The 22,505-nt window shown below is 41.0% G+C and overlaps 1 protein-coding gene across 2 annotated transcripts; it reads right to left on the reverse strand.

The window, feature by feature from the left end:
- Positions 1-18,537: 18,537 nt before the first annotated feature.
- On the reverse strand, positions 18,538-20,501 carry LOC121234068 (flavonoid 3'-monooxygenase CYP75B137-like). 2 transcript variants are annotated; one of them, XM_041129874.1, is made up of 3 exons: positions 19,994-20,501; positions 19,541-19,681; positions 18,538-19,368 (listed from the first exon to the last, which is right to left on the reverse strand). In XM_041129874.1, exons 1-3 carry the CDS (start codon positions 20,483-20,485, stop codon positions 18,736-18,738), a joined length of 1,266 nt encoding a protein of 421 aa, XP_040985808.1. In that variant the 5' UTR covers positions 20,486-20,501; the 3' UTR covers positions 18,538-18,735. The 2 variants fall into 2 exon arrangements, with proteins under 2 accessions (XP_040985808.1, XP_040985806.1); XM_041129872.1 differs by having other exon boundaries at positions 19,541-20,500.
- Positions 20,502-22,505: the final 2,004 nt, after the last annotated feature.

Here is a 22,505-nt window from a genome sequence, read left to right on the forward strand (position 1 = left end):
ATTAATGATGAAGGAATATTATTTTATAAACTAAAGTTTAGTTTAAATAATTTTCTACCTTAATTCTTCGCAGTGCTTTTAATTAAGTTAATGTTTAAGCATTTTCAAATTTGTGTTTTAATTCCCCACCATTAGATCGTCTTGTAGATCCGAAGATGAAGGGCCTAGATTAAATACCCAAGCCCCCTCTCTTTCTCCCTCACTTTTCCCTTCCCTCTCTCTCTCTCTCTCTTCCCTTCTTCGCACGGGGCAACACACTGGTTTATCACCCTTGTACCGCCGTACGCGGCCACCCAAGCCACCGCATTGCCACCAACGGCCTCCCCTCTCACCGGTGAACCCCTTCCATGGAACCCAAGCCACGGCAACCTCTCTTTCTCTCTCCCTCTTGCCCCTTTCCCAAAATGGGACTCACATGGCTTCACGACCACCGACGGCCTTAGCGCCGCGGTGCATCGGTTTTAGCCCCACCAAGCACCACCACCGGCCTCCCTCCTCCCTCAACCGCACACCCCCTCACTCTCTAGCACATGGGTTCCACCCATTTGACCTAGATCCGCCACCTCCAGCCACCGTGGCGCCACCCCAACGCCACCACAAGCTCCACCGCACCTTTCTCATCCCCTCCATGGCCAGCCATAACCAGCCAAGCTCCCCCTCCATTTCCATGCTTTGAGACACTTGGAAACCCATGGCTCCCTAGCCCAGCCACCATGAAGACCACCCTGAGCCTCCCTTGGCCTCCCCTAGCCTAGCCTGAGCCCAAACCGCCACTTTGCGTGGTAGACAGCCACTGTGCATGGCTAACCACCACCGTACATGGCTAGATAGGCCGTGTTACGCCCCTTGCCGCCACCATGAGGTCACCACGAGCACTTCCAAGACCACACCTAGCTATCCAAAAGCCTAAACAACCGCCATGTAAAGTGATTAGCCACCGTACATGGGTCAGCTGCCACGTACAATCCTTCTGATGTCATCGACTGAGACGATCAAAGAGCAACGTACGGGTTATCTCATCGATGATATAACCCTTTATCCCTCGTTATTTATGTTAAATGTTAATTGGTTGGTTGGTTAGGTTGTGGACTATGCTGTTAGTATTTGTGGAGTTTGTTGTGTAGTATGGGGATGTGATGTGTTGTGTATGTGAAGTGTTAGGCGTAGTTGAGAATTGTGTTGTGTAGTGTTGTGGACTGTGCTGTGAAGTGTGAATTGGGAAGAGTACACGTGGAGTGTACTCTGTGTGGCGTAGCGTGTGTGAAGAGAGTATACACAGAGTGTACTCCATGTAATAGAGTGATGCACCCTATGGCACGTATGTCGTAGTGGTAATGGGTCACAGTGTGTGTGAAAGGAGTATACATGGAGTGTACTCCATGAGGTGTAGCGATACACCGTATGGCATGTCGTAGAGATAAGGACGGTGGTGTTGTTGATGGGCGTAGAACGTGATGAGTAGTGTCGGGAACTGTGGAACAGTGTCCCGAAGTAACTATAATGTGACCTGTAGTCTGAGGTGACAGGTGTCACCGTGTTTGACTTATGGTTGAGAGTATGTGTGAAGTGACAGAACAAGTGTAAGAGTGCGCAGCGAAAGCATGACTGGGGAATGTCATGAAGTGACATGGTTGCTGGCAGTCGTGCTTATGATGGGTGAGGAGTTAGTGTAAGAATGACGTAGCAGGAATGTGAAGAGATGTCACGATGTGATAGGAGTACGTGAGGGACCGTACTCACAATGAGTTACGAGTTGGCGTAGAAATGACATAGCAGGATGTTAGGTGACGTGACAAGGTCACGGTGTAGCTTGGGAATAGTCTCGAGCTATATGACATGACGATAGAATGTAGTTGTGAACGTGGTCTTGTCGTGTTAAGTATTGGGATGAACTATCAAAAGGGATGGGTAGCATGAATAGTCATGCTAGCCGAGTTAAAGGAAGGTTGGTATCGGAGTATGGCGCTTGTCCCTATGAGCATGTGATCAACATGTTATATGTTGATCTTTGGTGATAAAGAGGTAAGGTATATGTATAATCTGGTGAGACACATGTGCCTGACGGATTCACCATATGTAATGGGAAATCTATCCTGACCATGGTTACAAGGTGCTTAAGCCTCAGAGTTGACTTAGAGTCGTGTGGCATGTATGGATGGGAATGAGGATTTAGTGTGGGCTAAGATGCATGGAGGCAGTGACAGGTGTATTGTCTAGGATTGGGATGCGTGATTCCATCAATCGAAATCATGCGTCGGAATGTGGTCAACAGGAAGAGTAAGACGAAGGTCTTAGTGTCTTAATCCTAAGGTGAATCACGGGTTCACTTTATTGGATGAGCACTCGAGGTAAGACCTTGAGTTGGAAGAGGTAGCGACCGTAAGTTGACCTCGAAGGTTTTAACATAGTAAAGGGCACGTAAAAGCATGAGATAGAAGGAGATTGCTCCCAGTGAAGTGTAGCTCTATTTCTGGTTTAAGTTGCTTATACATTAGATAGAGAATGACGTCAAGGTTATGTGTATGCATGTAGGTTGCCATCTGACACGCACATGAATGGATTGCATGATATGAAACTAGCATGGAGTCTAGGTAAGTATTATGTTCATGCTCTTCTAGAATTTTCTAAAATATACGAAAAGAAAACGAAACGCTTTTCCCTTACGATGCCTTACGAAACGACACGAAAGATGTTTTGCGAATGCATGCTAAGTGTTCAAAGGTATAAGTATGTAACGGCCCTCCTTGATAGCCTCTTTTTACGCACCCAAAAGTATTAATTGTACGCATGTGAATTGATGACTATACGCAGTATCTATTGTATATTTATGGATGCCATGAGAGATGATGTTTAAGCTCTTGCTTTTAAACGATGTTTTCCATGAACGAACTGCTAAATGAAAAGGACTGAAAAGGAAAGGATTGAAAGGACTAAACTAAAAGAAATGACTGAAATGAAATGAACGTTTAATGTATGAAAATACGTAACGGCCACATGAATGAATGGAAAGGGTACCAATGGACTAGGCAAATTACAATGCAGCGCTGGTAGTGCACCCAGTGCTGCCCCTAACGGAAAAGGGATTATCAACCCGTGGCCACAGGCGGAGTCCTAGTCCAAAAGACCACTAACCCCAACATACGGGGCGTAACAGTGTGTACCGGCCATTGAAAGTGATAAGAAAGAATGTATAAATGCATGAATGCATCACATTCTTTAAGAAATGAAGGTACTGACGAGAGAAACGTTTTATGAAAAGAAAGCCCCTTTTTAAAGAAAAAATCCCGTCCAGTGATGTTTTCAAATGAACACATGTATGCATGTATGTATGGTATGTATGGAATGATGAATGCATGAATGAAAACCTATGTTAGTATATTTTAACTGTATGAAATAATGCTTAGGAGTCATCGACTCATTTTAGTTTTATGCATGCCCTTCCCCCCACAGGAACCGAATGAGAAGTACACATCAAGATGGACAGAAGTCTAGGCATGAGCGTTTAATTGTATGAGAGGCCTTTTTACTTTAAAAATTAATTTTTTCTGTTGTAAACCTCTTTTATTCTCAACGCACATTTTATTTTATAACGTAGAGTCTTGCACCCTAGGTATGGAAGTAAAAAATTTTAAATCGAACGGTAATTCTCGTCATCCTTTCTAAAATCATTTTATAATGAGTCCCACCACAAGGACGGGCATTACACGCATCATCAAGCTGCCAAACGGATCCACTACCGTTGCTTCTCACGTTGGTGATGTCCATCTAACGCCTCATTTAATCCTTCGTCATGTTTTATGTGTTCCTGCTTTTACCTTCAATTTGATCTCTGCCAAATCCTTAACCCAACATTCTAATTGTTGATTAATTTTTTCTTCAATTCTTGTTATATTCAGGGCCTTTCATCTTGGATGACGATTGGAGTGGGGATGGTGTGTAACAGCTTGTATCACTTGCTATTGTCCAGACCAGAGCCTTCTCTCTTGCAATCGTTTTTCCACGGCTTATTTCCTTCAATATCTGTCAATCATACCTCCACATCAAAATTTAATCAGTTTATGTTATGCCATTATTGGCTTGGACGTAGTTCAATTACTAAGCATATCGTACATGATGTTAATCTTAATTTCAAATGCTCAGATCATTCTCAACTTACCTATGTTGTTTGTCCACTAGCAAAACAACTCAAAATTCCTTTTCCCAAATTAGAATCCAAAGCCACCAGACCATTTGTTGTTGTTTCGGTTGATATTTGGGGCCCCAACTCAACACAAGCTTATAATGGTGCAAAATATTTTCTCACCCTTGTGGATCAATTCACAAGATGCACTTGGATTTTCCTTCTTAAAAATAAAGCTGAAGCTCGAACCTCTCTAATCAATTTTTTTGCACACACACTGAGACCAAATTCAGCAGCCAAATTAGAATTCTTTGATCCAATAATGACGCCGAATTTTACATGCCACATTTCTATAATTCCAAAGGCGTCATCCACCAATTAACATGCATCGCCACACCTCAACAAAACGCCCTTGCCGAACGCAAGCACCACATCCTCAATGTGGCATGTGCACTCAAATTCCAATCCGGTTTACCCCTACAATATTGGTCTGATTTTATCACCACCGGATTTTGTGTATTCACTAGGACCTCTCTAGTTTCATGGAAATAAAAAAAACAGAACACCATTTCCAGGTCCTCCGCTGAATTGGAATATAGAGCAATGTCTACCATCATATGTGAACTCACTTGGATTCGATACTTACTCAGTGATATGCGCCTCCCCGTTGGCACTTCATCTACACTCTACTGCGACAATCAAGCTGCTCTGCATATTGCCGCAAACCCCGCATTTCATGAATGCACGAAGCACATCGAACTTGACTGCCATGTAGTTCGTGATAAGATCTCCGAAGGTCAAGTAAAAACTGCTCACGTCTTCTCCTCCTTCCAGTTAGCGGATTTGCTTACCAAGCCATTACACTCTCCTTCATTCAATCGATTATTGCTTATTGCTCAATATGGGAGTCATCAACATTTACTCTCCATCTTGCGGGGGGCTATTGAAGTTACAAGAGGAATATTGTCAAACACATACAAGACCACCAAATTGATGAATCATGAAGAAATTAAACTTATTTGATGAGCTACAAATACACATTGTTTATTTAATATTTCATTTACCAATTCTATGTAACTATAAATAGCCATTGTATATGACAGATCAATACACGGAATTATTCCTTCAACCACTCTGTGCGTCTCTATTATGCGCCTATGCATTCAGTTATTTGCATTCCGTTTGCGTGTGTACGAGTCAGTTGCATCATCTTCTTCCTTGCTTCTGCATCTTCCTCCTTGCTTCTGCATCATTCTTAATACCACATGAATGGAAAAACTTGGTACGTAGCATGTGCAAAGCAGATTCAAATATTGTGGTGCTCATTTTTGTTGGCTGGAATAATTGTTGGACTGGAGTTTTTACCAAGGCCGCCATTCGCGAAGTGCCAAAATTACGTAGAAAAATGTCAACAAACAAAACATTTGAAACTACTAAGAGATATCTTGTCTAGTTTATAACCTCGAGTATACAAAGTACTGGAGTGGACAAGTCAATACATCGTAATCTTGTTTTGTTCCCCATGCCTACACTAATTTGGACAGTGACGAATCCAAAAATTTATCTTTGGAGGGCGGATTATTATTAAAATGATAAAGAATTTGGTTATATATTCTCATAATAGATTGTGATACATATAATTAATACAAAAATATTATAACCATATAAACTTCAAGCACAAAAGATATTATCAACATATATATCTATCAATTAGAGACATATGACATACATTGACATATAGTAGTTTTCCTTCTTTAAAAAAAGAATCAAAATATTTGTCATGCATAAAAAAGATAAACTTTAAAAAATATAAGAAAAGTTTGATGAAGACTCAAAAGAAGAATAGAAATGGATTTCATACAGTTTATATATATATATATATATATATATAACTTTTGACTTTTAAAATTTTTAGAGCCAAAATTTTAAGTTTGCAAGAGAAGCTCAAATCTTTATTAGATTTTGCTATATTTAGAAAAATTATAAACTAGATTTTATACATTTATAAGTCATTTCTAGAAGATGATAAGATTATTATCTTATATATTTAGTATTTAGTATATATTTATAATAAGATTTTATATATTTAGTATTTAATTTATATTCCAATAGTCCATGACGGAGGGTTTATTTCAACATGAGATATGCTTCCTCAAAGTTTTATAATAACTCTATTCTAAAATAATCGATGCTAATGCTAAAATATGTTCTATAATCATTTATAAATTCTTGTTTCACCCGATAAATAGTCAGTATGAAAGTTAACACTTATAACTATCATTATAACTTTATCTACTTTATGTGAATTACTTATTTGAATCATGCTACTCGCAAGTGGCCTAGGGTGTTTGAATTACTTAGGTGATGTTGCCCTTGACGACGAATACCACAGAACGCTCCAAGAGTTTATGGCGGGCACGAGAAATACTCCCCAGACTCCTGGTATAAGTAGCAACTCCCAGATATGAGAAACGCTCCTGATCCCTAGACCCACTCACTTATTTAAAAAATTCTAAAAGACGATACTAACTTTAGCATCGAAGACTCCCCGACCCCAAGGCCATTCTTTCCTAGTTGCCTTCTTCTCTATTTTCGCATCGCAGGCTCAGTTCTGAAGACCTGAGCTACTAGAACTAGGCCCGAAGGCATACAAAACACAACGTTAACAGTGGCGCCGTCTATGGGATCTTTGTAGAATCTTGCGTGTACTTCGTATGCCTGTGACAACCCGTTCCAGACAACTCGGAAGCTCACCAATAGTGCTAATGAACATGGAAGCTAGGGGTGAGCGCAGTGTGCCCTGCGTCTATGGCAACGAAATGACACTTGAGGCGTAATCGCCATGCAGTAACTCCTCGTCGAGCACCTGGACGTATTTGCTTGGAGCCACAAGGACATGCCCATAATAGCCCCTGAAATCATACAACACAGCCTTAACGTAGATCCTAAGGCCAAAGGAGTGAGGCAGAAATGTCGAAGTGTGAGTGCAGAAAAGAACGTCGCCATAGCTGAGGAAGTGGACCGCCTGGTAGCTGCTGGATTCATTCGTAAGGCCCACTATCCTTTATGTTGTCCAATGTAGTACTTGTAAAAAAGTCAAGTGACAAATGGAGGATGTGCGTTGACTTCACTAACCTCAATAAAGCCTGCCCGAAGGACAGATTCCCACTTCCCCTCATTGATATAATTGTTAACTCCACGGTAGGTCACCGTATGCTCATCTTCATGGATGCTTACCCTGGGTATAACAAGATTCGTATGAACCCCGAAGATGAGGGGAAGACCTCCTTCATCACTAATCGGGGCCTGTATTGTTACACGACAATGCTTTTTGGGCTAAAGAACGCGGCGCCATCTACCAGCGGCTGGTAGGAAAAAACACGAAGGTCTATGTGGACGACCTATTGGTTAAGAGTGGGACTCCGAAACAACACTAGAACGACTTAAGGGAGGCTTTCACAATACTGAGGTAGTACCAGGTGAAGTGCGCCTTTGGCGTAGGATTAGGAAAATTCCTAGGATTCATGGTGTTGGACGAGGAATCGAAGCCAACTCTGGAAAGGTGGAGGCCATCCTCTACATGGCCCCACCCCGAAGCATAAATGAGGTACAAAGGCTGGCTGGCCGAGTGGCAGCTCTCAACACATGGGTGTCAAGACCCACCAACAAGTGCCTGCCTTTCTTCAAGGTTCTGCGAAAGGCACATGTATGGGACGACGAGTGCGACGTGGCATTCCGAAGCTCTCAAGAAATACCTCACGAGCGCACCGCTCCTCAGCTAGCCCAAGTGTGGCGAGATGTAGATCCTATACCTGGCAGTCTCTTCAGCATTAGTGCACGAAGAGGATGGAGTCCAGAGGTCGGTCTACTACATCAGCCGAGCATATCATGGAGCTAAAGCTAGCTACCTCTGCATAGAGCAACTGACCTTTACACTGGTGGTAATCACCTGCAAGCTACACTCGTACTTCCAAGTTCACCCGGTAAGGGTCCTCACAAAAACCCCTCTTAGAAAGATCCTACAAAGACCAGACATTTCAGGCCGACTCGTGAATTGGGAAGTAGAGCCGAGCCAGTCCAACATCGACTATGCACCACAGAACACCATCAAGGGGCAAGTGCTAGTAGACTTCGTTGCTAAGTTTATTGGTTTCCCGGTAGAGAACAATCATGCACCTCCCATGACGCCTTGGCAAGTTTTCATGGATGGCTCATCTTGCTGGGCTGGAGAGGGAGTGGGGGTGCATATCGTTACATCCAATCACTGCCACCAATCGCTCAGGCTCCTACTGGCTCTGAGACTCCCTAGGAAATGAGCTGTCGGACCCCTGAAATGTTGAACATCTACGAAAATTTTATTACTAAGCAAGCTTAGTTGTTGTTAGTTCATGTTTCCGTGCATACACTGCAAATCCAAATAAAAGAAGTGTTGTATTTCAATGTCAAATTTCAGGGACATAACGAAATCTCCATCAATGAGCTCAACATCAACGTAATCTTCATCAGCAACTTATCTACCCACAAGGCGAAAGGGATGAGTGTAATGCTTAAGGCTGCTCTATCCCTCTTGTGGAGGAGTGCAGGTCGGCCCTCAGCCACCCTAACACAATAACGTACCACTCATAGGGTCGAAAATGTAGGGTGAGCCAAAGGCCACTTTGTCCCTCCCACGACGGAGAGCAGGTCCAGCCCCGAGGCCACCCGAAAAGCTTACTCCGACCTTTGCCACAAAGAAATGTGGGATCGGCGCTAGTCTGACCTAAACTTACCATTGCCTGCGATGTCAACAGCGGGAGCAAGTTCTGTCCCAAGCAGCTCGAACAACCTACCTCCCCACGAAGGAAGATGGGTGAGTAAGAGGCTCAACCTCCTTGCCCGAGAGATGAGGACCAACTTGCCCCGACCCTCATCACTATGAAGGAGCAAACCAGCCATATTGTTGTCCGAATTACCTCACCGGCGGGTACCAAAGGGATGGGTGTAATGCCTAAGGCTACTTTATCCCTCCCGCGGTGGAGTGTGGATCAGTCTTCAGTTACCAAAAGGGAAAGATCTACCTTCCTCGTAAGCATCAACATGCGGGAATGGGTCCAACAGTAGACCGCTCAAACAACTTACCTTCCCGCAAACCAAGGAGATAGGTCCAGCCAAAGGTCACCTTGTCTCCTCACAATAGAGAGCGAGACCAGCCCCACAGCTACCCGAATAACTTACCCAAACCTCCGTTGTGACGAAGTGTGTGATCAGTGACAGCCTAGCTCAAACTTATCCTTCCCTGCAGTGTCAACGGGCAGGAACGGGTCTAGTAATAGATTGTCCGAACAACCTACCTCCCATTGGGAACAAAGGGACTAGTTAAGCCAAAGACCGCCTTGTCCCTCCCTCGAAGGAGGGTGGGCCCAGCCCTGAGGCTGACTGAATACTTGCCCCGACCCGCATAGTGGCAAAGGAGCAGACTAGCCACATCGTTGTTTGTATTACCTCCTAGGAGGAAAAAGAGGTAGTTTGGCTTGACGTATTCCGACCTCTCCCTGACAAAGAGCGGGCCAAGTCCTTCGACCAGCCGAATATTGCACCAAGGAACACAGACATCAACAAATCGCGTCACAGGCCAGAGGGTCCAAATTTGTGAAGTCTAGCTCCTAAAAAACTAAGGATAAAATTATGATGACATTCTTATCTTCCAATAAGGGATTAAATACACAACGGCAACGAATGGTAGTGGGTCCATTTCCTAACTACCCAGACAACTTACCTCCCCATAGACCAAGGTAATGGGTCAAGTCAAAGGTTGCCTTGCCTCCTTGCGACAAGGAGCGGGATTAGCCCCACAACTATCTGAATAACATACACCGGCCCCCAATGTAGCAAAAAGCAGACCAGATTATGTATATTCAACTACTTAGCCACAATGCCACTCAAAGGGGCATAAAGGCAGGTTAGCAAGATGCCTCCTGGTCTCTCCCCCGAGGAGGCAACCAGAATTCCCCTGGCATGGGTTAACTCTTAGGGGGGGATTCCCATCCCTTGAGGCCAACATCAGCGGATGAAGGCCAACGAACACTAACAACAATTCTCTTCTTTTCTTCCAATTACATGCTGAAATAAAGCATAACAATGAAAAAAGGAAGAACGGAGGGACTAGGCGAGGTAAAGTGCATCTAAGAGAGACGGGAAAAAGGAGGAAATCAGCGTAAAGGAAAAATCGAGAGACATCGACCCAGTCAAATAGTGTCGCTAAAGGCCCCAAGAGGATGACTACCAAACAAGGGCAAATGAGGATATTGCAAGAGAGTCATCAGCCGGAGGGGTTGCCAGGAACAGGTTAGACACTGTTGGGGTGGTCCACAAAGCTCTGTATACCGGCAATCCCCCCTACCTAACGCCAAACTCGTAATTTCTTGCGACAAAAACCCTAGGTCAACCATAAAAAAAAGGAAAAAAGAAGAGGAAGAAGGAAACAACTGAGAAAAATATACAAAGACAAGTAGCCTGGTACGACAAAATATAAGGTAGTCTTATTAATGGTCACAAGTTACAACATGAAGCCGTAGAGTTACAAAGAAAAAGTTACAGCATGAAGCTGCAGAGTTACGAAGAACAAGTTATGACATGAAGCCGCAGAGGTACAAAGAAAAAATTACAACATGAAGCCACAGACTTACGAAGAATAAGTTACAACATGAAGCCGCAGACTAACAAAGAGCCAGTTTCAAGGTAAAGTGGTAAATTACAATGGCCAACAACATAAGTCAACCAAATACAACGGAGAGTTGTGAAGGTGCAACAACCCAAAGCCCGATCTGATCATATTAGTAGAAGGGGAGGACAAAGATCTCCGTCACATCGATGTACCGATAACACCTGAGGTTACCTCTTAGAAAATCAACAAGGATGTAGTGAGGTAATTAATTGAGCTATATGATGACAATAACCGTCAAGCTCCCACCAAGAGTCGCTCGCTTGCTGAGGAGGGGCATGAGGAATTGTTGGAAGAGGTGAAGATAGGAGGGTGAGATGACGATAAGGGTAATCTTGGGGGCATGAGAAGAGGCATCTTGTGAAAATGAAGGTTCGAGGCGAGATTGGGAAGGAAAAAAGGATATGAAGAAAGAGAATGCATTTCTATATGAAGAAGGTGAGGTTGAGCTTTGGAAGAGGAGGCTTGAAGCCAGAGTCTCAATTAGCAGAGAAGAGCAAGTCCCATCAGAGGAGTCGCATGGAGTGCAGTTGAGGAGAAGCAACCATCAGCGGGTGGGATTGTTCCCGACAAAGTTACCCCTTAGAGTGCTCGACATTAAATCCCTCCTGAGGAGAGCAGCTCACCCAAAGGACACTTCATGCTGAGGAAACTCCCACATACGAAGAGCCCTCAGATTACATTGGGAATTCTGGAGGATATGAGTCTTCATTTCTTCCAAGCCATCATTTTTACCAAGGTACCAGGCATCATCACGAACACCATAGACATAAGATAGCTCCTCCCGCATACCCTGGATGGTGGCATCATGGTCCTCCAAAAAGCACCCTGCTTCAACTTGATTAGTCTCAAAATCCTTCCTCCAAATCCTTTCCTCTTCCAGGGCCTTTCTCTTGTTTTCTAGGGACAAGGAAGCCTCCTGTTGACATTCGTCAAGAGACCATTGTAGCCCCTCCCTTGCCTCAGAGGTAAGCATTACCTCGAGACAAAGAATGCCAACCTCATCTTGGGACTTCAATAATCAACGAAGGCCTCCACAACCTCTTTTCTCTTCTTCCGCTCCTCCGTGGCACGGCGTATAGCCAGCTGTGCAAGTGAATGAAGTGCTATATTCTGGTTCCCCATCTCCTCTCAGTCGGCCACAATGAACTCTACCAGATGCTCGAAACCCTGCCACATAAGTCTAGGTCAAAATCAAAAGAAGGAAATGAAGAAGAAGTGTAGAGATTTTGCAAGTGAAGATCTTACCCCCAGCAAAGAGCCTCTTAAGCCAGCTATCCATCTTACGGATGCGGTCCGCATTGCTTGCCCCAGTCGTTAGTCGAACTCCTCTTCTGCAACAAGTGCTGCAGACGCCAAGACTACCTCAGCCACATGAAGGCTTGCCATCGCCTCCTCAGCTTAAGCAACAGTGCTTGCCACTTCATCGCCAACAGAATCAACCTCGACCTCTGGAGAATGTGGTAGAGGGGACTCCATGATGGAAATCCGCTCAGGAGACCCCTCGTCCTCATCAAAATGCTCCACGAGTGGGGGTGAAGGAGCCTGCTCGGGAGTCGTGCCAAGGGGCAAGGCGACTACTGAAGACCCCCTCGCCACCAAATGGCTTGATGGGGTAATAGGAACAGTTTCAGTAGCAGACCTGGGGACCAGAGGCTCAGGTTTAAGATTCGCGATAATTCCTCCAGACAACAGCACGACACGTGGAAAGTCCATGATCATCATCATCTTTTTAGGTGACAACGGCTCGTGTCGAATAATGAGCACCTTCGTAGAAGGACCTCCGAGATGTGACCTCCAAGACATGACCTCCCTTAGCGGGAAGTCTACATCAGAGAGAAAATTGGCTGGGGTGGGGCCAAATACCGACAAAGGGTGTCCTCGGCCAGTAGGGACACTAAACAATTGTCGTCAAGATGGACCTTCACCCAAGCACAGATGACTTCGATCCGGAGCATCTCGTCCAAGGTCGTAGAGGGACGACAACCCTTATCACTGCCCATGACCTCCATACTGCATGAACAGGGAATAAGTGTTGATTGGCCATCCTGATAGGGAGCTCCCATCCCTTGCCAAACAGAAAGAAGAACTAACGACCCCACCCCCTCATGATGGTATGTTGTGGCTCTAGCCGAACCAATGCTTGGACTAGTTTGAAGTCGTAGGTGTGATGGCCTCGCCTCAGAATATTGTGGGTCGTCAGCCCTGACCTCCTCTAACGCGTGATGCCAGATGACGCATCACAACATAAGGATCCTCCATGCACTAGGTGGGAGTTCGGCAGGCACCAACTCGAGGAAACCTAGCACTTCTTGCACTGGACGACAGAAGGGCAGCCTGAGGCAACAAGAGAACATGGTGGGGTACACCACAACCATGGAAGCATAACCCTCAGAATCTACAGCCCATTTGGTAGGAGGAGGCACTCGAGTTCCGTCTTTGGAGGAACCCTATAGGTTTCCCTTGACGACTCCAACTCATCGGAAGTGACCTCTGAGCGCCACGAGAAACCAACAAACTCCTCTAGAGCGGTGTCGCCCTGACCATCGACGGCACAAGTAGTGTTGGAAGGTCTAGCCACTCAGGTAGGATGCAAGGATTTCTCAGAAGCCGTTATCAACCAGAAGGAAATAAGAGAAATCAGAGGGAACAATATAAGGAGAAGTGTTTGAAAGCGAAAAAAGAACACAGGATATCCAGCAAAAGAGGGAATGGACAAAGTAATCTTTGCTAAAGGAGGAAGGGGGTCTTATATAGGCAAGCTTGATGGTTGACATCTCGAGGTAGCAGGAACCCACGCACCCCACTGAGTACTAGAATCCCACGATTGCCGCGATTCCAACATATCGTATCCAATGATGTGACGTGGAAATAAATAATTGCCTGAAGCACGTAATGACTAAAGGCCTGAAGGGGTACCTTTTAATGTGGAATAGAAATATCAAAATACATCCCTGCAAGCTGGAGACAAACTGTTGCAAGATATAGAGTAAAGACAAAAAAGGACATTCAAACATAGTTGGGGGATAAGAGTGCAACAGGTGAGTGCCAAGAAGTCTGCAACCCCTATCCCGGAAAAGAAAAGGCTGCGTAGTCACAAGTGCAAAGGTTGATTAACCAGAGGAGGAAATGTAGAATTTCCCTTGAATATGTTCGAGAGGAATTGGCAGGGTAACTATAAGGGGGTTTTCCCCACTTCACAAGCCCACTGACCTTTAACCTGATACCCAACCTCAGGGTCCAAACTTACCCATGAAGTAAGGTGCCTACAAGGACAAGTAAAAAATGATGGCTGATGGGACGGACAAGCATGACGTTGCTCAGCCACACTTCGATCATGGGGACTTGTATAGGGTTGAAGGGGAAAGATGGAGAACCCTTGATCCTCTTGACATCGAACATCGATAGATCATCAAAGATAAATCAAATCAGCGAATCGCGCTACATTAATGGCACAACCACCCGAGCTACACGCCACATTAATGACGCAAGTCCTCGGGATCAAATCTGGTTTGGCAAGAGGTTTGAGACATTCTTTCTAGCATGTTGGTTCATACTCCACGGGTTCGACTTCAGAAGTTAATAATCTTACCAAAGATTTAGACACCGCACGCCAAGAAATTGAGCAGATGAAGTCGAGCCAGCAAGAGTTGGAATCTCTCTTATCACGTTTCCAGGAGTGACAAAGAGACCAAGAGGAAAGAATACGCATTGAAGCTAAAGAACAAGTCCAGAGGGAGACGCTAGTTCAGATGGAATGTGTTATGTCACTGTAGTAGGATCGCATTAGGCGAGAAAAGAAGAAGAAATAAACCTATTACTATTCAAAACTTTTGTTTTCTAATTTTGAAACTCTATAAAATATTTTTATTAGATGACGCTATTAGTGGCAAAGTTTGACACAATTTGTATACTTTTAATTTTACGAAATTATTAGTTCTGATCAGTATGTTTAGATGTAAAGAAAAAATGTTCAAACATAATTACATCGACGTTCGATAAATAAGTTCGAATGTAAGGCACTATGTTCGAACGTATACACTCCACAAACGTTCAAACTTATTCAGTTAATGTTCGAATGACTAAAAACGATACGTTCAAACAGATTGATTAACCATCTGAACGTTAACTCTTTGACATTCGAATAATTTCCCATTAACGTGGGAATGTGACATTCAAACGTCGCAACACAAACGTTCGCACGTGTCTAAGTTTGAATGTAAAAATAGAACATTATCATTCGCATGCTAATCAGTCAGGCAAACGTTCAAATGTTATTCAGTATGTGCAAATTTTACTTTCTGTGATGCAATTTGACTGCCATAAAAACTTTTCACGTCCAAATGTTATATCTCACGTAAGACTTCCAACTCTCATAAAAAAATCTTTTAGTGACGGTTGTACAATTAACTGTCACAAAATACTTTATGTGATGCCTTTTTGGTGACGGCTGTGGTGACTGTCTCAAACCGTCACAAAAAATTTTGTGACGGTTTTCTTATTGTTTGTGACGGTTTTGCCCATCACAATAGATAAAATTTGTTGTAGTGGGGTGAGGTAGAAGAATAGAATGATGAAGGACACAAAGATGGACCAGAAGGTGATTTTAGATTTTTAATGTTTCTGACTTTCTGTTCCTATTTCCCCTAATTTTGATTAATGATTATACATATATATTATTTTTTTGGTCTTTATTTGGTAAGACGTTTATTTAGGTAAAGAGTTTGGAAGGTACAGTTGTTAATCGAATTCTCTCTCTTTGCTATTTCTTAATTAGTTTTGTTTTTTGTTTTTTTTCTTAATTCTTTGTTACAATGGTATGAGAACTTGAGAGGTGGTTGGTAGTTGAAGTTTTCACCGATCCCTTCCTTTCAAGCTCTTTTTTCTTTCTTTTTTTTGTTGTTATGTTTATCTCATAATTTAAATATACACTAATTTTTATAGGTACATTACAACAATTAGATATTGTTCTTATTTAAGCTGTTTTTGAAAAAAAAAAAAAGAGGTGCGTAAAGGATATGCATCTTCTAAGGGTTTTGACGGGTAAATATGCAATGAACTGTTGTTTGGCTAATCTTCTCTCCCTTTTTTTTTGTCAATTTCTTCTCCACTCTCTTTCACTCTACCTCTTACCTTTCACCTCCTCATCGAAAACCCAACCCCTCACCCTAAGGCCTTAACAGTTGTAACCCACCCCTCCTTTTTTTGCAATCAACCGCATCCGCTAAGCTTTCCCATGTTCCTTTTTTCACCCACAATTTCCCTTATTTTTCTTTACTTCCCATGATACTTTGAAGGCTACAATCAAAACATTTGATTCACCCACTATTCACACACCTCCCCCACCGAAACAACTATCCTTCCTTCAACCCATAGTGATTGTCATCCACCCTACTTCTTTGAACCCTCTGTTGTCTCTCTTTGCTAGGACTTTCAAGCTTTCCATACATATCTAGGACATGAAACTAGAAGCGATGGCAACTACCTTAGCTTGGTTTTCTACATAACACTATACTATGCCCTTATAATTTGGATTGTCTAAATAATCACATTATTGGCTTGGGACACAGGAGGAACGTACCCTCTAGTCTTCAAAAACCCTTTCGAGTTATAGGGATGAGGAGGCCATGATCGACTTGGGATGCTGAGAGGATGTGCCCCTGGCACAGATCTTCATAAATCCTTATAGTTTGCGATTGACTTGGGATGATGTGCATATACTCCTTGGCTCCAATCTTCATAAATCTTTCTGAGTCATGGGATGTGGTGTCCACCGATTGAGAAATTCACCTCAAACTTGATGCGAGAGATGGCGTATAGTTTTATGGGCCATGGTTCGGCAACCAAGTACTACGAGTGAATAGTAACAGACGAAATCGGCCGCTAGAGTCAAGAACTGGCCAAAACCATTGGAGAACAAGTTAGTCAGTGGTCAAAAACCTTAGAAACCGAAGTCAGTCGATTCTAGTTTGAATCATGTTCGAACCAATTAATTGATAGATATAATATATTATTTATTTTATTCTTATATAAAATGAAGCCATTTAACTTAATTCAGCTAACGGTATCATTTTATAACTACGTTTTAGGAAAAAATAGTAACAAAGGATTATGTTTGGTTTAATACACCAAACATGTTTTATGTTAGGGCCTCATAACCCTGACCCCCTCCCTTCCCTCTTATTCATCAATAATTCTCTCTCCTATCTCACGTTGTCTCGTCTCTCACTGCATCCGTGCATCGTGCCTCACTGCCTCTCTCCTCTCTCAAGCCATTCAGCCTCTCCTTCTGCCAGCATCCACTTTGACAAACCGTCTAAGCTCTCTCACTCATCTCTTCTCTATTCACCTCTGTCTATGATTCCACCTATCTCGCTCTCATCTCTCAAAGTTCTCACAGTCTATTCTTGGTCCTTTTACACCGGTGGCCTACCGATGATCATTTATCCCTACATCTCCCCTAAAATTGATTTCCCTGCACCCCTACAACCTATTCCACACAATCGGTAATATATACTATATATGAGGCTCTGTTTTGATGTTTAATAATTAATTTTTCTATTATTTGATGTTTAACTTGTTTATTTGTGTATGTACAAGCATTATAAAATTTTTGGAGCACATTTTTAAGACTATGAACAGTAAACCGAGAGTTATTTCCCATTGTGAGGGTGCTACATGCTTGGTTTAGTATTTTGTTTTTGCATGAAAAAAATTTATTATTGTTAATTTATTATGTTCTAATTGTGTTGTGAAATTGTTTTGATGTAAATTATGGAAGGATGAGTAAACTAAAATCTAGATTACAGTCTTAGATATGTGATATTACCATGTTGCAAACAAGCTACAATGTAGTTGTGTTAGGCGGTATTCTGTTTTGTTTTCTTCTTTCTTTTTTTAGTTTTTTGTGTTTCATAATTATTTATGTAATTAACATGTTAGATGGGCTCTTTGTCTACTACAATTGATGTTGATTCAAATGAACTGACCATTAACTTAACAGATGATTTGTGAGATACCCAAACATCAGGACCCTTGAGTGCCCTTACCAATTGTACTTGTCTACTTCCTAAGAAACGGAAGAGTATGGATCTGTCAGTTGTTTGGGATCATTTTATGAAGGTGAAGGGTTGTCATGTAGATGAGCATATGGTTAAGTGAAATTATTGTGGCTGGATGTACGCTTGCCACTCAAGGAGGATCAAATCTTCAACCATGCAAAATGATTTGCCTTCATGTCCCAGAAATCCTCATAAACATGGGCCTTTGGATAGGTACCAAAAAATATTAGTGGGTGAGGCAACACCCAAGGAGGGGGTTGGAGATAGTGATGGTAATACGATGAGGAATCTTGTAACTCATAAGTATAGTGAAGAGGTTGTGAGGTTGTCTATTCACAAGATGGTAATTACATATGAGTAGCCATTTAGAATTGTTGAAAGAGTCTTACAAGTCACATATCTTGGCTCTCAAAGATCTTGAATCAATCTCTAATAGAAATTAGCTGAATATGTGTTATGCCGTAAAAGAAGTTGTTGAAAACTAATGAAAGAAACAATTCCCCTTTTACCAATTGCAAAATAAAATATAATGAAAGGGCTTGAGGTTCTAATAGTAGAATTCCAATATGAACATTACAATACAAAATGCATGCCCATAGAAATCTTTGTTTATTATAAAACCACGTTAGTTAGTAGCAAAATAAGAAGAAAAGGAATTGCCAAACTAAGATTTTATTCATAGGCCAATAATTGTGCAAATTTGGATACAAAGAGTATAAATATAAGCCTATTTGCATCACAACTATATAGTATAGGAAGTGAAAACCATCACAACCTCATTGGTTATTGTGCATATAGAGGATTCATACATTGTATTGGTATGAAAAGCAACGAAGTGTATTTCTCACATTGTACTATTCTGTGTAAAGCTCAGATTTGGACAACCTTGGAGTTGGAATTGCAATTGTTGGATTCTTCTTCTTTGTAACCACACCATAAGTGTCTGAAACATCAATCTCTGAACCTTGTGGCAATTTCCATTCGAAGGAGTGCAAAAATGAAGCCAGGATGTATTTGAGTGTCCTTTCCCCTAGTGTAAGACCCGCGCATATTCTTCTTCCTGACCCAAATGGAAAATATTTAAAATTGTTGCCAGAATAATCTACTCTACCATAACCATCATTTAGAAACCTCTCAGGTATGAATTCCAATGGATTGTCCCAATACTTTGAGTTCCTTTGTATAGCCCAAACATTCACGAAAATACTAGAACCTTTGGGTACATGGTACCCTCCAATGATGCTAGATTCACTTGGAGTTCGAGGTACTAGGAAAGGAAAAGGTGGGTGCAGACGAAACGTCTCTTTAATTACAGCATCTAAATACTGTAATTTGGGCAAATGGAATTCTTCGACTAAGTTATCCACCCCCACGATTTCTGTTAATTCTTCATGGACTTTTCTCATTATCTCCGAATGTTTCATCAGCCTTGCCATCACCCATTCCAACATTGTCGTTGTGGTGTCGGATGCACCAACCACTATGTCCTATTTAAACATGAGTAAGGTGATCCGTGATCAGTTTGAAAATTGAAAAACAAAAATAAAATAAAATAAAATGTAATTGATGTCTAAGAGTTAGCTAAAGATATAAATGGCCAACTTCAATTCGGCTCGAAAGTATTGAGACACAAAAGTAGAAAAGTGGACAAATACATACCACAAGCACGGCCTTGAGTTGGGTCATGCTAATCGAATATGCACCATTGTTCTGCTCCCTTATTTCCAAGAGAACTTGCAAAAAGTCCTTTCGTCCTGTCTTTGTCTTTCCCTCTTCCTTGGCCTTGGCCAAACTCTTCATCTGTTTGTCAATGACATAATCAAGTACTCGGTCAATGCTTTGGGAAATCCCCTTTACTTCCCTTTCTATCCCTTGTAAATCAAAACTTGCTAATGCGGGGAAAAGGTCCGAAACATTTGGCTTTGCGAGTAGCAACATTAAATTTGAAAACATATTCTTAAAGTCAGCTCCAAACTTGGCCCCTTCCTCACCTTGTAGCGTGCCGCCCCACAACATGTTCATGATGGCATTTATCGCCGTCACAAATGCCAGTTCTCCTAAATCTACTTGGGTACCTATTTTTTCATACACATTTTTAATGGTGTTCCTTACCTCTTCTCTTCGTAAAGTGAAGGTAGTATCAAGATTTGATGCACTAAGCATCTCTCTCACAAACATCTTTCGCAACATCTTCCAGTTTGGACCATTCGGGGAAAAAGCAATATCGGCTCCCCCATATGTGATCGCAAGTATAGCTTTGTTCACATCACGGTTGGAGAATAATGCATCTTGGTCACGAACAACTTCTTTTACTAGTGAGGGGGAGCTAATCACAATGCACAACTTATTTGCAAACCAAACCTTATAGATGGGGCCGTAGATCCCACACAATTGCTCAAATTTTATATGAAGTTCTGTACCTATAAACGGAAGGTACCCGACTATTGGCAAGCCACGAGGACCTGGTGGCAATGGAGGTACTGCGGCCTTTCTTTGTTTCTTGATGGCCCAGAGCAACCATAACATAGCAAAAATACCGATCAAAACAGTGAGAGTTGAACTAGAAAACCTCTCGTCACCAGCATAAGACCTCCACGATCCCATCGCAGAAGCTGCATTCAAATGTAGGTCGATGTGAAAAAAAAAAGGGTCAAAATAAGGAATATGTATTTTATGTGAGTTGTGTTGAAGCATCTCCTGGAAGGCAAGGAGGAAGATAGAATGAGACTTATCAGTGTTAAGCACAGATAATTTACTTAGAACTTTGTTTCAAATTTTAGTAACCTAGACTACGTTTACAATGTAATTTTTTTTTTAATTAACTTTGAAATATTTTGAATGTTCAGAAGAGCTGGACTTGAAGTGATAATATGGGTCTCTTGGGTTGAGTTCGTGTTTGCTCAAATCTTTTTTTTTTTCTTTTGTGCTATATATAATGATTTTGACGATCTTAATTAATCTGTGCTTTTTATTATCTTAACATGCATGACTCATTATATCAAATTGGTGGTGTGTGTGTATACTTATATATGTGTGTGCGCGCGCACTGTAACCACTTGTATAATTCGTTTAATAAAATGATCATGCACCTAAAAAAGAAATTATTATATATGTTGAATTAACACAAACAAACTTTATCAATCCGTTTTGCTTTAATTAATTTAAATGGATTAAATTGAAATAATTTATATCTTATAAACTTTTTAACTTGTATCAAAGTATATGTATTCAAAACTAGATTAGTAACAAAATCAATTTGAAAATTGCATTGATACCCATAGCCATAATTAATACACATTTCCATCTTCTCAACATTTATCTAGATATCCAAGGAAAATGGACTTTTGATCTCATAAAATTCATCTACATAAACAAATACATAACAAATCATATTCCATGAATCATTTCCAAAATTTATTATTGACACTAAACCACTGAAAGTAAAAAAAAAAAAAGAAAAATACTAAGGTGGTCTTAGAGCTTTATTTAATAATTTAAAGAATATTGTTTAATTAGACAGATTTTGCAAGTTAAGAAAGTTGACACGCATTACGGTTTCGTTTGAATACTGGCTCGTTTGTTTTCAGAGATAAGATGAGATGGGATTAAAGTTAAAAAATTGAATAAAATATTGTTAGAATATATTTTTAATATTATTTTTGTTTTGGGATTTAAAAAAATTGAATTACTTATATTATTTTGTGTGGAAATTTAAGAAAATTGTAATGATGAAGTGAGATGAGATGAGATGAGATGAGATATTTTTTGAAAACAAACAAGGCCTTAGATGATCGGTGAATATTTTAGATGATTTATTAAGAGTATTTTAGATGATCTGTGAATAATAATGACAATAATAATAAAACGTACAATAGTGAATAGTTTATAAATAATAATAGTATTGAAATAGTATGAGAAACTGTGAAAGAGCAGTAATAGGGCCATGACGTGATGTTTTTGGCGGGACTTATATATACATATGATAAGAAAAATTTTTTACTGTCCATCGCATTATTCACATATTTTTATCGTCAGTGATTGTGAAAAGATATTGAAAGTCACGATAATTAATAGAGTATTATAAGTGAGGATACAAAATGTAAACAGTACAATAACATAAGAAAACAAGCAAAAAGATATTAGAAATGAGATTTGAGGAAATAGTTTTAGAATTCATAAATGAAGAGACTTACAAGTTGGAACTTTGGATGAAAGTCACTTACAAGTTAGAATTCATTCTGCTGTACTTATGTTTCAGCACGCCTTCTTATATAGAGCCTGAAGTCTTGAATTAAAAGTCTCTATTCAACACTCTTAAATAAGAAGATTATTATAATGTCTTGGTCAATGGATCGATGAAGAACTTTAAGTCATAATAAAAATATAATAAAAATGCATGCAAGAGTTTTTGTCTGTGCTGGGAATTGTTGCATAAATTCTCTCTTCATGGTTTGAGGTTACGTTTGGATGTTAAAGTGAATTGTTAGAATATTATTTTTTAATATTATTATTATTTTAAAATTTAAAAAAATTGAATTATTTATTATATTTTATGTTAAAATTTAAAAAAATTATAATAATAAATTGATAGGAATTAAGCATCCAAAAAAAGCCAATAATATTC

The sequence above is a fragment of the Juglans microcarpa x Juglans regia genome, chromosome 6D (genome assembly GCF_004785595.1).
Source record: "Juglans microcarpa x Juglans regia isolate MS1-56 chromosome 6D, Jm3101_v1.0, whole genome shotgun sequence".
NCBI classification, from domain to species: Eukaryota; Viridiplantae; Streptophyta; class Magnoliopsida; order Fagales; family Juglandaceae; genus Juglans; species Juglans microcarpa x Juglans regia.

What these genes read in the sequence shown, in the direction of transcription:
- LOC121234068 (XM_041129872.1), bottom strand. Translation starts at nt 20,485, where the DNA reads ATGGGATCGTGGAGGTCTTATGCTGGTGACGAGAGGTTTTCTAGTTCA. An exon ending in AACTCAAGGCCGTGCTTGTG is followed by an intron (nt 19,369 to 19,540) that starts GTATGTATTTGT and finishes ATGTTTAAATAG; the next exon opens with GACATAGTGGTTGGTGCATC.